Source organism: Aristolochia californica, unplaced genomic scaffold, assembly GCF_029961685.1.
Source record: "Aristolochia californica isolate CCGP_79_NKW_82.1479 unplaced genomic scaffold, dmAriCali1.0.hap1 SCAF_5, whole genome shotgun sequence".
NCBI classification, from domain to species: Eukaryota; Viridiplantae; Streptophyta; class Magnoliopsida; order Piperales; family Aristolochiaceae; genus Aristolochia; species Aristolochia californica.
In genome coordinates, this window is record NW_027182214.1 from 5,319,677 (window position 1) to 5,333,981 (window position 14,305).

General features: G+C 36.8%; 3 protein-coding genes across 4 annotated transcripts; 2 read left to right on the forward strand and 1 right to left on the reverse strand.

Moving 5' to 3' along the window:
- LOC137965133 (RING-H2 finger protein ATL74-like) lies at window positions 1-606 on the forward strand. The gene has a single exon (XM_068811527.1). The coding sequence runs from the start codon at window positions 1-3 to the stop codon at window positions 604-606; it is 606 nt and encodes a 201-aa protein (XP_068667628.1).
- A 3,293-nt stretch (window positions 607-3,899) lies between these two features.
- On the forward strand, window positions 3,900-7,610 carry LOC137965826 (KIN17-like protein). The gene is made up of 3 exons (XM_068812189.1): window positions 3,900-4,141; window positions 5,884-5,999; window positions 6,088-7,610. The coding sequence occupies exon 3, from the start codon at window positions 6,112-6,114 to the stop codon at window positions 7,288-7,290; it is 1,179 nt and encodes a 392-aa protein (XP_068668290.1). The 5' UTR covers window positions 3,900-4,141; window positions 5,884-5,999; window positions 6,088-6,111; the 3' UTR covers window positions 7,291-7,610.
- Window positions 7,611-11,803: 4,193 nt separating this feature from the next.
- LOC137966083 (chalcone isomerase-like protein 2) lies at window positions 11,804-13,248 on the reverse strand. Of its 2 annotated transcripts, none has more exons than XM_068812559.1 (5): window positions 13,058-13,248; window positions 12,794-12,877; window positions 12,494-12,649; window positions 12,135-12,361; window positions 11,804-12,049 (listed from the first exon to the last, which is right to left on the reverse strand). In XM_068812559.1, exons 1-5 carry the CDS (start codon window positions 13,242-13,244, stop codon window positions 11,885-11,887), a joined length of 819 nt encoding a protein of 272 aa, XP_068668660.1. In that variant the 5' UTR covers window positions 13,245-13,248; the 3' UTR covers window positions 11,804-11,884. The 2 variants fall into 2 exon arrangements, with proteins under 2 accessions (XP_068668660.1, XP_068668661.1); XM_068812560.1 differs by having other exon boundaries at window positions 11,805-12,049; window positions 13,042-13,112.
- Window positions 13,249-14,305: the final 1,057 nt, after the last annotated feature.

The window sequence follows — 14,305 nt, forward strand, 5'->3', positions numbered from 1 at the left end:
ATGAGTATACAAGATCACCATCACCACCACCACCGGCTACTCCTCGGCATCGAGCCAACACCAACACCAACACCAGCACACACAAACAAGACTCATGAGGGCTACAGCAACGAAGCCAACTTCGACACGAACATGGTCATCATCTTGGCAGCTCTACTATGTGCACTCATCTGCGTCCTTGGTTTGAACTCAATTGTAAGATGTGCTTTGCGTTGTGGCCGCCGGATGGCCTTCGAGACTCCAGATGAGGCCGCGGCCCGCCTTGCAGCTACCGGCCTAAAGAAACGAGCTCTTCGCCAGATTCCGGTGACTGTTTACGGCTCCGGCGTGAGTGCTCCCTGCAGCCCGACCGACTGCCCCATTTGCCTCGGGGAGTTTATGGATGGTGAGAAGGTGCGAGTTCTACCCAAGTGTAAGCACGAGTTCCATGTCAGGTGCATCGACACATGGCTCACCTCGCACTCGTCCTGCCCCACATGCCGAAGTTCCTTGCTTGATCGGCCAGTTGCAACGGTCGCGCTGATAGATCTGGAGGCCGGTAACCAATCACCCGGAGTTGGGTCTAGTAGCCGGCTGGAGGTCATAGCAGGGGACGAGGTAGGCTAATATCAGTCTGAACTGAGAAGAAATTAGATTAGCTGATTTCCCATTCACATTAGAAGTCTAATTTATGCTCACCTCCTTTCTTTAACCTTGTAAATTCATCGGTTTGTAAGAAGAAGAGAATTCGGAAAACAGAAAAAAAAAAAAAAAAAAAAAAAACTACTGCGTTTTCATTTGATTCATCGTTGCCGATTCCAATTCTATTTTGGTAGCGTCGTTTAGATGAGAGACCCCTTGTTGAGACGATGAAAATCCCACTTCCCAGTCAATTTTTGGCATCTAATGGGATTGCAAGAATTAGATTAATTCTGGAAAAGCTTGTAAGAAAGAAGCATCTGTCACCCAGGTTTTGCTAAGCTTCGTTTCACTTTTGTTCTTTAGACTTTTTCACTTCCTCTGAGCGCCCGCAAAAACTGGGTGATGATTTGATGAGCAAATGGAGCACTAGGAATCTTGCATTTATGGAGAGAATCGAATCACCGCAGCTCCACTTTCCGCTTTTCTTTTTCATGTGAAGAAAACAAAGTTGTGCATTGCATTACCTCCATGGCTGTACAGTCTGGTGTTTGGGGAATTACAGGCCAGTGGGATCAGGGAAGGGCATCCTTGGACCACCCTTGACCCTTATCGTCTGATTTGATTTCTTCTGGGGTAGAGAATCCCTGCTCCTCAGACATGTTGTTGGGGCATCCTGAGGTGGTGTCAACCGAAAGGGATCAGCTGTACACCACAATGGATAGATGATCATCCTGCTTCTCTCCGATAATAGCCGTGTCCCTCCTGGATCGGTTTCTGTCGGAGGTTGAGGAGTATCCCTAGGGGAGGTTTGTTTAGAACCCCTAGAAAATAAATGAAAAGAAAAGAAAATGAGAATTTGATCATTATTATTCTAAAAAATAGTTAGTGAAAATAAAATAATGTTCAAATTCTTCTTTTCACTAACTATGTTTTGGAATAATAATGATCAAATTTACAGTTTTTTTATTTTATTTTCCATGGAGTTCCAAACAAACCCAAGGAATAGTTAGTAATTTGGCCGGGTGTAAACGGATTAACCCATACCTAGTAAAACTCTGTATCATGTATACATGCCGAATTATCAGCCGATTGGGTTGAGTACCAGAATTTTCTTTTCTTCCGAGTGGTTTAATATTAGAGATTCCATCTTAGTTTTGCATCTTTTAAGCTTTTACAATTACCCTAGAAAATCTATTTTCATTAGTATGTGATTGTTTATTTCATCTGTGAAAAAAACTATATGTAAAAGAGAGAAGTGGTGGATAAAGTTCCCTATCTGAAAGGCCATTCTGTCATGTCGCGCATTTGAATTTTTCAGTCTAACCAAGACCTTAATTGCTAGTTTGAGGGCAAAAGAAGATTCATGACCACAAAAGGGAGTTTTTTTGTGTATATTTATTTATGGATCATTTGTGCCACTATAGGAAATAAAATAATAAAATAATTATTTATTTTTTTACTAATTTTTCTATAGAAAAGTTTTTCTAGTGGAAAAAATTTCATTTTCACCATTTTGTGTGTGTTTATGCTACAATAAGAAACAACAATAAAATTTTATTAGTCTTTGTGCCACCAAAGGAAACAACACGAAAACTTCACCTATGTTTATGCCGATATAAAAAATGAAAGAAATTTTGTTATATTATAACAATGAATTAATTACCAACATGCCAACAAAGGGAGTGAACTTTAAGGGGGCCTCTATCACTTTAATTTTATAATTTATTAATTATCTACATGCCTATGTATCTAAATTAGTCGTTAACATTATACACGTAATTCAACAACGATAAATATAAAATTAATCATTCAAAAAATATGTTCAAATCGGTGTACAAGCTATCAGATTCCATCTCCCTCTGACATGTCAACCAAAGCACTATAACTTGCATCAAGGCTAAAAATATGTGTAGAAGTATATAACTTTATCTATTTCACACCTTCGTGAGTAATTAAACTCTATACAAATTCATCAAAATAACTAAGTTAATGTCTAAAAAATCTAGTTTCATCCTTGAAACTCCAATGGCAGTTGGTGGTGATGCTTTCTAATTTTGCAAGTTTACCTTTTGTTCTTTTTGTCTATGGTCAGTTTTTATGGAAGCCCTCTTCTGATTAATGGATCAGACGACTGAGATAGCCATTTCACATGTTTCACACCAAATGTTTTTTTTTGTATTAGATCAGTCATAACATCCTCTCAAAAACTATAAATAGAGGCCTTTGGCTTGGGGTAGAGCATTCAAGTTATCTCTCCTTCTCTTAATTTGATCAAACTCTCTCTTACCCTAAAGGTTCTCTCTCTCCCTTTCTCATCTTCTTCTCTTCTCCTCTCCCCCTCTTACTTTGCTCAAAGTTCTATTCATGAAATCCTAAATTCAACAACATTATCAAATATTTCCATTCTTATTTCTCCATCATGTGTTTTGCCTATACTGTTTTGGATATGCTCAATAAAAAAAACAAATAAAAATTCTAGAAAGAAATTATATTTTTTTATCAATTACTTGTATATGACAAAATAACTTACAACAATTTAGAAGGAAAATAATCATAAAAAAAAATAAAGATGAGAAGTTAAAACCAAAAAGAAGCCTGAATATAGGTTTTGAGAAGAAACAAAAGAGAAAAATATCAGTACCTATAAAGCCTTCACTTTTTTCCTAGAAACTTGGTCGATTAAAAACTAAATTGCACTTTCATCCCAATTAAGGTTAGCTGCAAACATATAATTATGATATAAATAAATTGCACAATCATTATTTCCTAATAAAATTTACTCCAATCACTTGAAAACATTAATATCTAAAAAAAATTATTGCAACCACTAGAAAATAGTAATAAATAAAATTTAATGAAGGACACAATCCCTAATTCGACTACTGGGAAGCATTGGAGTAATTTCTATAGAGAAATCTCGCAAACATGTCAAATGGATCATGAGTTGATACACTTACTAAAGCAATGCAAGCTATTAATAATTCATTATAACAATTTTAGGAGCATAAAATTTAGAAAATTATTGCTATGCAAAGCAAACCCCCCCATTCACTATTGTAGTCTTTGTTACATCTTGCTTAAGAAGCTTAAATAGGAGTGTGAGTTTTTGGTAAAAGATCTACTCTCTCAGCAATCATGGTAGAAAGGGTGATGGTACAAGGGCAGTAATAAATAAATAAGTAAAAGGAAGGGACCAACTAGAGAAATATGGACTTTATAGAATAAGAGATAATAGAGATGTTTTAGTAATTATTCAAATAAAAGGGTAAACTAAGAAAAAATAAAGAAGAGTAAAGAGAGAACAGGGGTTCCGCGAGACTCCCTGGAGAAAAGAGAGAGACAGAGAGAGACAGAGACGAAGGTAAAGGTTGCAGTGAAGGGGAGGAGGAGAACAGGGGTGGGAAGCGGAAGTCGTAGAAGAAGAAGAAGAAGAGGAAGGGAGCTAAACCCGTTCGTGTGTCACTCCTCCCCCTTCCTCTTTGTTTCTTTTCCATTCGTATTCTTCCTTCTTTGATTCACGGTAATGAGAACTCTCAATTTTTATTTTAGTTGAGTGGAGATAGTAACGCCTAATCTGAGATTGTCTCTTATTAAATCTGGAAGACTCTAGCTTGTGTTGCTTATTTTAATTATAAGAGTGTTGTTTCTCTTTTCCTATATTTTGATTTCTAGGCTAAATAGAGGTTACGAGAAGTTGAATTTTGAGTTTTTTTTTGTCTACGTTAGTAGTAAGATTTTAGCTTATGTTGGGAATTTCAATTTGCATGAGTTAAAAATTCATCCTTTTTGCTGAATTGTTCTGGTTTGATCCTCGTGAAGAAGGGTTTTTGTTTCTGGTTTGATGGGGATTAGAGTAGTTTAAAATTGAGCCTTTTCATCTAAATTAGTAGGAAGGTTTTCAGCCTCTGTGGAAGATTCAATTTGCATGGATAAAACTCTTCTTGTTTACTGAATTGATCTGGTTTGATCCTCGTAAAGAAGAGTCTGTGTTTCTGATCTGATGGGGATTAGAGTAGTTTAAAATTTGAGCTTTTCATCTAATTAGTAGGAAGATTTTTGGCCTATAAGGGAGTTTCAATTTCCATGGAATAAAACTCTTCTTGTTTTCTGAATTCGTCTTGCTTGATCCTTGTAAGAAGGGTTTTTGTTTCTGATTTAATGGGGATTAGGGTTTTTGTTTAGATTGAGGATTTTCTTCTAAATTAGTAGGAAGGTTTTCAGTCTATGTGGGAATTTCAATTTTGCATGGAAAAAAAAACTCTTCTTGTTTGCTGGAGTAGTTTGAAATTGATGCTTTTATCTAATTTAGTAGGAAGGTTTTTGGCCTATGTGGGAGTTTCAATTTGCATGGAATAAAATTATTCTTATTTACTGAATTAATCTTGTTTGATCCTTGTGAAGAAGGGTTTTTGTTTCTGATTTGATGGAGGTTGGAGTGGTTTTCAGCCAATGTTGGGAATTTCAATTTGCATGGATTATAATTCTTCCTCTTCGCAGAGTTATTCTTGTTTGATTTTTGTAAAGAGGAATTTCTTTTCCTAATTTGGTGGAGGTTAGAGATGTTTAAAAGCTCGATGCCTCCATTTAATTTAGTAGGATGATTCTTAACTAATGTTAGAAATTTCAATTGTATCGATTTCGGTTTGTTGTGAAATTCCTTCTTTCATAGGTGTTGTTAAGAGGGACTTGAATTTCTGGTTAGATGGAAGATAGTGATGCTAGACTAAGGCTTATTACCCAATTTAACTTGTGTTGTTAGTTTCCATTGTATAGATTTCGGTTTGCTTTGTGAATTTCCTTCTCTCTTAGATCTTGTTAAGACGGACTTGCGTTTCTTGTTAGATGGAAGCTAGTGATGCTAGATTAAGGCTTTTTACATAAAATGCTGCAACAAATTTAACTTGAGGTGCTGGTTTGTAGTGTACGGATTTCAGTTTATTTTGTGAAGATTCTTCTCTCTTAGGTCTTATTAAGAGAGTCTTGAATTTCATGTGAGATGGAAGCTAACGATGCTAAACTTGGGACTTTACACTAAAGTGGTAAAACAAACAGAGCTTCTGATGCTGATTTCAAAGGCGTGGATTATGGCTGGCTTTTGTGAATTTCCTCTTTGCTATGTCCTTATCAAGAATGATTTGAATTTTGAGTTTTTATAAGAGAAGGATGCCTGATCATTTTTTTTATAAAAAATGCATGAAAGTTTCTCAAGTATGACCCGTCAAGTTAAGAAACCATGAAAAATGATATCATTCTACATTTCAGTCTTGCAGTGTAGTGGTTGGAGGTGTTGAAGCCTTACTTGGTACATGAAGTAGCTGAACTTGGTTGTGAGACTGTGAAATGGCTCATATGTAATACTAAAATCTTTGTACATTGAGGTAAGCTCTCTCTGCCACTAGTCTGCTTGTCACTAGGAGATTTTCATTTGAAACATTGTAATTGACCATTTTCAGAGAAATTATGCAGTGAATTCAGATTGGGGTTTTGTCAATGGGAAAGAACGATTTTCTTACTCCAAAGGCTATTGCAAATAGGATAAAAGCAAAGGGACTTCAGAAGCTTCGTTGGTACTGCCAAATGTGCCAAAAACAATGTCGTGACGAGAATGGGTTCAAATGTCACTGTATGAGTGAAAGTCACCAGCGGCAGATGCAGGTGTTTGGGCAAAACCCCAACCGCATCATTGATGGTTACTCGGAGGAGTTTGAGAGCACATTCCTTGAGCACATGAAACGTAGCCACCGTTTTAGCCGGATCGCAGCCACTGTTGTGTATAATGAGTATATTGCCGATCGCCACCACGTTCACATGAACTCAACTCAGTGGGCGACACTCACTGAGTTTGTTAAGCATTTGGGCCGAACTGGGCAATGCAAAGTTGAAGAGACTCCTAAAGGGTGGTTCATGACTTACATTGATCGAGATTCAGAGACACTTTTGAAGGAACGACTGAAAAATAAACGGTTGAAGTCAGACATGCATGAAGAAGAGAGGCAGGAGGAGGAGATTATGAAACAGATTGAACGTGCTGCCAAATTACTAAAGCCAGAGGCTGGGGATGGAGCACTAGTATCGTCTGAAGCATCATCAGTTGACTTGGAGCAGGCAGGGAAGCTCACCTTTTCACTTGGATCATCTTCTAAACCAGTCGTTGATGACTATAAAAAGAGTTCTAAATCAATGTTTGGAGAAGATACAGAGGACAATTTGAAAAAGGTTAAAAAAGGTGCTAACATAGGGAAAGTAGGTGGCTCATCAGTCCTTGATGATTTAATGAAGGAGCAGGAGAAGGTGAAGGAGCGGAGCAATCGAAAGGATTATTGGTTATGTGAAGGCATTGTTGTCAAAGTAATGAGCAAAGCACTGGCTGAGAAGGGGTACCTCAAACAGAAGGGAGTGGTCAAAAAGGTTATTGATAAGTATGTTGGAGAAGTTGAGATGATAGACAACAAACATGTGCTCAGAATTGATCAGGCGGAGCTTGAAACAGTCATTCCGCAGATTGGAGGTCTTGTAAGAATAGTGAATGGTGCTTATCGCGGATCAAATGCAAGACTAATATCAGTGGACACTGACCATTTTTGTGCTAAGGTTCAGATAGAGAAAGGCATATATGATGGCAGAGTGCTTCAGGCTGTTGAATATGAAGACATTTGCAAGATCTATTGAAGACATTTGAAGAAATTTGCATCTTGGACTACGAAATGGGATCTACTGATTCTGACTTCATATGGAAGATGAATTAGGGAAAACCGTATGTCTACCTTTATTTCTGTATCCATTTCCTACCCTAAACTTTTTCTTCCTCTGAATTTTCATGTTTCCAAGTTATTCTGTTATGTCTGTATCTGTTTGTTTTGATCTCTTAAGTACACAGTATTGTACCTCCACTTGGTTATACTGTTAGGGCTGTGATTCATTTGGTTTCATTGCGCCTAAGTGGATTCCTTATCTTCAGTTTAGGCTCTTGACTATTGGAGCTTCACTCACTGTTTCACTTCTGAATTACTGCCAGATTGGCTGGTGAAATCGCTCGACTCTGTCTGCTTTGTATGAATAGTCATCAAAATAGGGTACGATTGTGAATGTATCAGGCGATGAGGTAATTCTACCTTTCTGTGGAATGCAGCAGAACTGAGGGAGTAACTGAAAATAAGAAAACAGAATTAGTATATGATAGCACAGAATGAACAAGTGTTTCCATTGAACTGACTTAGTTGGAGCAAGGCTTTTATGATGATCATTCTCAAAGTCTGCTTGTGCTGGTATGAAACCTTCCCTTTTTGCATCTTAACGGGAACTTTCCATGGGAGATGTGAATTTCCTCCCTCTTGTGGTGGTTGGGGGGTTGTCATGGTTTTAAATTTTGACACTTAATACTAGATACCTGTTTGTTTCCTTAAACATGGACCATATCCTTATGTAGTATCTATTTACCGGAACTGCCCAAGTTTCCTGCATTTCCATTAGTTTCCTCATGTATCATAGGAAACGTTTTGATACATGTGGAAACTTAATCAGATTACGAAACAAAGTAATCCCACTTTTCTATGATTATTCTTAGAGTTTATTCCTGCAAATCAGTTTATTATAACCTGAAACCTGGGAGCAGCTTGGAGATGAAGTACCACAAGGTATGTCTTGATTATAGTTTAATTTCTTTCACTTTGTATTCATCAAGATTAAGATGGAGGCTACCTTTTATTTTTGTACTGATTGTGTAATAGATAAAAAATTGTTTTCAGATTGTTGTCTTTTCTACCTTTGCTAACCAGGTGTTTGTTAGTATGTGCAAGTGAATCTGTATTGCGATTTTCTTGTTCTTAGTTGTTCTGCTTTTATAGGTCTGTCTCAAAAAGCACCATCATACATAAAAGCATCTAATTTTACTGTTGTATTTACAGCTTTTTCCAACTTTTTTCTCATCCCATTAAAATTATATTCTTATGGAATTAGTTTGTGTTGCTGTAATTATGGATTGAAACTTGTATTCCAACCCAATTGGCCAATAATGTAGATCAAGCAATTCCTGGTTGTGTTGAAGGAGCCAACAGGTTAGATTCTAAAAATTAGTGTATATCAAACAGCTCTCCTTTGATGAGAAGAAATCATGTAAACATAAAAGGTTGCAAGATTATAGTTATCCATTATCCAGTTTGGCCCACTCCTGGAATGTACTGAAAGGCATGATGGAGGTCTTCTCTTTTCAGTCCATTGCTTACATGATGAAGGTTGTCATCCATTGCTTGGCTGAGAAGACCAGCAGCCGTGGAACTATAGTATTGGTAGGCCTGATTTTCTGTTATTGCTCTTGGGTTTCATTTCTTCAATTTGCACTCGATCTTCTCTAAGGTCATTAAGGCTTTGTTTGGAACACTGAAAGTGGAGAGAAAAGAAAAGAAATAGAGGAGAAAGAGAAAGAGAAAAGAAAAGAAAGGGAAAGAGGTTTCTTTTCTCTTGTTTGGATGACCATCGAAAATGAGAGAAAAAATTGAAGAGAAATATTGGCTCCGTTAGTGCCCCTAGCTGGAAATTTATATCCCAGGAAAAGCTAGAAATGTTTTTCATAGGATACACATTTCCAAGAAAACTTCAAATAAAATCCTATTAATGCCTTACTAGGAAATTACATTCCATGAAAATTAAATGGACCTGTTAGTGCATTTTCCAGAGAAATAAATGGAAATTAATAATCAATCTCATTCATTACCATACTTATCTGATAAATTTTCAATAAAATAAAATATTGAATACAAAATTGTCATGAAAAATTGCCTTGTGCTGAAAGTATTACAACATCAATTGTCAAATACTTATTCAAAATCCTTTCATATGCTTTTCTGGCCCATCTTGGCTAGAGAATCTTACCTTGAAAATTATATGATTTTCTTGATAAGAATTTCCAGCTACAAAAATGTTTCCAAGAAAAATGAGGCACTTATGGTCCCTAGAAACATATTTCCACTAGAAATGACTTTCCAATGTTTCCTGGAAAAGGCACTAATAGGGCTTAATCTCCAATTTTTCTTTTTTGGAGGAAAACTGGTTCCTTTTCCGTCATTTCTCGTCTTTATTGGTGGCTTCTGCGAACAAATTCGAGCCAACTCGTCCTAAGTTTTCCCCCGGACGCTTAGTCTTCTCTATCGAAGCCTGACGCCGGCTCTTGTTGTGGAACAGGTAAGATCCTCCCCTTGCCTCTGTTACCTTCTTCCTTTCATTCGTTTCTCATCCCTCTATCTTGCCTCTGTTCTCGTTGTTGTTTGCTTCTTTTTCATAGAGAAGTTTTTAACACTATTGAAGCAGGAATGTTGGAGACTCGATAGTTTTTTCCTGATCAATGAAATTCGAAATCTAACGGACATTTTAGAAATTGGATCATTTCATCTATTATGCCTTTCATGGATAATATTTTTTCGTGTTCTATTTTAACGTATATAGTTGTGTCCCTTGACTAGTGGTTAAAACAATAGGGTCAATCAATTGGTATTCAAAATTATGGTGAATTTGTGTAAAAATATTACAAAACTCGCTTGGTTAACAATGTTCAATGAGTTATTGGAAAATTAAAGCAAGACCTAATCCCTTTCTTTGTTGTTTAGCAATAATTTGGGGATATTAGGAGTTCTATTAAGAGTAACAGTTGCTAATATGAAATGTGAGGAGCATTATGAACTTTACTCAATACAAGGGGAAGAGATGTTATTTCCCAAGCATGTCAAGGTATTTCGTGTATGTTGAATTTATGGAGAAGAGAAATACTTCATTGACTTCATAAACTTATTATAATCAGAGTACATGAACCTCTATTTATAATAGAGGAAGGTAGTAGAGTCCAATTACAATAAAACTACCTTTGTCCCAATTACACCCAAACTCTAACACTTAAAGATAAGTCCTAGCATAATTAAATAACTCAATATAGATAAAAGACAAACATAACTTAAACTAGAACTCTTCTAGGACGTGACCATAAGATAAAGATGCCTTTGTGAGTCCTTCTTGATCTTCCAACTTATGTGATAAGGATGCCAACTTGTGGTAATCATGGTGGGTCCTACTTCTTATGTGCTTGGGCCCATCTTGTGGGCCTTCCTTGGTTGTGTGACCTATATTATAATACTCTTAGATATGTGGCCTTCCTTAGTTGTGTGGGCTTGGGCCTATCTTCCAACAGTGTAAATAAATGCGGAACTTTTTTGTGTTTCTGTTGAGATGGTTGTATTATAATTTTTTGTTGAATGATAACCAGATCAAACTTATGTCTGCTAACAAACCAATCATTGTGTTGGCTTTGTTTTCGAAAACTATCCTCTTACTTTTCTAATTTTAGTTATTTACGTGTTCATTATACACAGGTGGGTGTCTTTTAAGACATATTTTGTCTTATTTTTGGTCAACAACAATCATATAGTGTTACCTTGGAGATATTTGATAGATCAAATTGGACCATCGATAAATATTTTAATAAGGTGTTACATGCTATTGTCAAATTTGATTACATTAAATGACTTCATGACATACTCATTCAAAGATTTTGAATAGTGACATATATTATCCTTTCTTTATGGTAAGTATAAAGTTATTTCTTGAATAATATTAGGTTAATATCAATATATGTTTGTATTAATTAGGATTGTATAATTAGGATTGTATTGTTGCTATTGATTGTACTCTTATTAAAACACAAATCCCGTTTGATCAATAAGTAAAATAATAGAACATGAAGAGTTTTCTCTCACAACAATGTAATGGTAGCATGTAAATTTGACATACAATTCACTTATGTATATGTGGGATGGAAAAGATCAACAACTTATTCACATGTATTGAAGTCAACATTAATAAGCTGAGATAAACTCTGGGTGCCTAAAGGTAAATGGCATTTCTTTATTTAGTATATTTTTTATCTATTGTTATTTTTAATTAATTCAAGTGGAATATATATTTTATTGTACGTAAATATTATTTACTAGATGTTGGATATGCAAATCTTTCAGGATTTTAAGAGTAAAAATTTAGATATTTCAAAATTAAAAAAATTTGATTAACCATTTGGATATTATAAAATTAAGCATTTAATCATTTTTTTTATATATTTAATTAAAATAATAATAATAATATTAATTATTAATTATTAATTATTAATTAATTTAAATAAGTTTAAAACTATCTATTTATTAATAGAAATTTTTTATCATACTATCTTATAGAAGAAAGCTTACATAATTAAAAAAGAGAAGAGTTACAAGGAGAAAGTGTTCATTCACTTGGATAAAATATCTGCCAAACCATTAGCCACTGATGCTGTGGTTGTTGGTGATAATCCACTGCTCCCACCCAAATACCATGCTTGGATCATTTGAGCAACGTTTTCGTTCTCCACTTTGTGTTTCGATTCCTCATTTCCCTCACTGGTACTCAATCCGATCTGTCCAAAAAGAGAGAAAGAAAGAAACGAATTCAGTAATGGGAGTAACAGATTCTGTGAGCAAGAAGAGTGGAGAAGTTCTTGCCTCTGCGGTGCGAGACCCAGCTGGAAAACTAAAAGTGATGACAGAATGTTTCTTCAAATATTTGGACTGGAAGAATTTGATAATTTTCTCTAATGTTTCCTCTTCTTCTTCTTCGTATTTATCAATGGCTGCCAATCGATCCCTTACGGCGGTCTCCAGTTGCACACCGAACTGGGAACCCTTGATCTCCTTTATGATCACGACCCTTACAAATTTTTCCATTGGAGCTGGAACATTAACAGAAATAGATCTTCATTCAATCTGTAAACAACAATTAATAAAAGAACTTGAATCTAATGAACCCGGAACGCATCGTTTTTCATCTCTGGTAAAAGGTATAATTTGGAAAAGCACTTCACCTGCAACAAGAGCCTCAAAGAAGGAATCATCGTCTCCAAGTTCACTTCCCGTTTTACCTTTCCACTGCTGTAAATGCTCCATGACTTGAGATTCTAGATATACTCCGATGGCAGTGAACTTGATTTGAAGGAAATGAATTTCGATGTCCGTAATTCCTGCATTCAACTACGTATCATAGGGGAAAGCTAAACGGTGTAATCTACTAAATTCACAGGATGAACTGATATTAATTAGCCCATTCAAGGCTACTGTATACAATACGCAGAGAAATCTGTCGTGAGAGAAGAAGAGACTGTCACCGTGTCCGATCAGTGTCAATAGCTTCGTAGAAGTGATTTGATGAGGAAAAGGAATTCCACCCACCATCACCATCTCTGTTCCCACTGCAAATACCCAAGTTTAAAATATGATCAGCACGTACAAAACCGATTTTGTGGGTTAAGTTTGATATCATCATCAGCTAATACTGCAGGCCTAAATTTCAAACGACACGGAAAAACAAAACAGAGAGAAGAAGGAAGAATGGGATAGAGAGAGGAGCGGTAACTGGGGCGGAGCAGTACTGGAGTTTCGATGTGGATTCGCTGGCCGGACTGGACTGAGGAGAAGGCGAGTGAAAGCAAGCGAAAGATGGAGAAGGCAAAGGGGGCGAGAGGCCTTTAATAGCAGTGAAGGAAAGCTCTCCTGCAACAACCTCTTCGCGGGTGGTGGTTGTGGGGAATGAGACGCATGATGTAGTAGCGTTTTCATGATCTTGACCGATAGATAACTTCGTGACCGTCTGAAAGTAAAAAGATATATTATGTAAAGCCTGCAAGTCGAAGAGAAGGCTGGCTTTCTGGCCTGAATTACTCTTCCTACTTCCAGCCCAGTTAAGGCCGACAATGAGGTAGGTCGACCCTATCGAGGAGAGAGAGAGGGACGAACCCGTAATTATCGTCTCAAATATGGGCAGTTTTGAGGGTAAGTTTCCTTGGCAGTGATAAATAGTGGCAACACGACGAACCACGTCTCTCTATCCCGTGTCAGCTCTTTCCCAATCTTTAACCTAATAAAAGAGTCCGTAGCCTAAAGGACGGAGGGAGGTTTGGTAAGGGGGGGGGGGGGGGGGGGTTTGTCAAATGACATCTACAACTTAGAACCATAAATGACATCAGCTCAGGTTTTACAAGGAACTCGACCCGACCCAAAAAACCCAAGTTCGGGTTATGATTTGATCCCACAGGTCGGGGATATGGCAGGAAAAAAAACCTAGCAGGTTTTCAGCTAGGGGTGAGTTTTCCCCAACCTGATCTGAGTCCGAGCCGAACTCGATCCATAGACAAGGCAAAGATATTAAACGTGGTTGAGACATGTCGAGTTTACAGGAACGGGAAGGGGATTGGTCTGATTTAAGTCGGATTTATGGAAATGGGGAGGGGATGTGGTTACAATGACGAAGATTGGGTCGGGGTCGGGTTTAGCGATTTGGGTTTTTTTCGAGTTCAAGTTTTCAGGTTGGGGATCGGATTCAAGTTTGGGTTTTGGTAAATTCGACCCCGACTAGACCCATTTCCACCCCTAATTACAACATCTACCCAAAACACTTTGGGAGTTGGGATTTATGGTTAATAACTCTAGGTATGCACCTAGACCTAAAAAAGATGCAAATTATAAATCAATCAATGTAGCCTATTGACTTATGAACAATGGGTGCTTGTGAATCTCACATGTGCCTTTTTGTAAATAGATATCAAATTAAAAAATCTTAAATTACACCAAATTCCTAAGTGAACTCCAAAATGATCAGTAACACGATACGTACATATATG

What these genes read in the sequence shown, in the direction of transcription:
- LOC137966083 (XM_068812559.1), bottom strand. Translation starts at nt 13,244, where the DNA reads ATGAAAACGCTACTACATCATGCGTCTCATTCCCCACAACCACCACCC. An exon ending in GAATCCACATCGAAACTCCA is followed by an intron (nt 12,878 to 13,057) that starts GTACTGCTCCGC and finishes GGGTATTTGCAG; the next exon opens with TGGGAACAGAGATGGTGATG. An exon ending in CTTTGAGGCTCTTGTTGCAG is followed by an intron (nt 12,362 to 12,493) that starts GTGAAGTGCTTT and finishes TTAATGTTCCAG; the next exon opens with CTCCAATGGAAAAATTTGTA.
- LOC137965826 (XM_068812189.1), top strand. Translation starts at nt 6,112, where the DNA reads ATGGGAAAGAACGATTTTCTTACTCCAAAGGCTATTGCAAATAGGATA.
- LOC137965133 (XM_068811527.1), top strand. Translation starts at nt 1, where the DNA reads ATGAGTATACAAGATCACCATCACCACCACCACCGGCTACTCCTCGGC.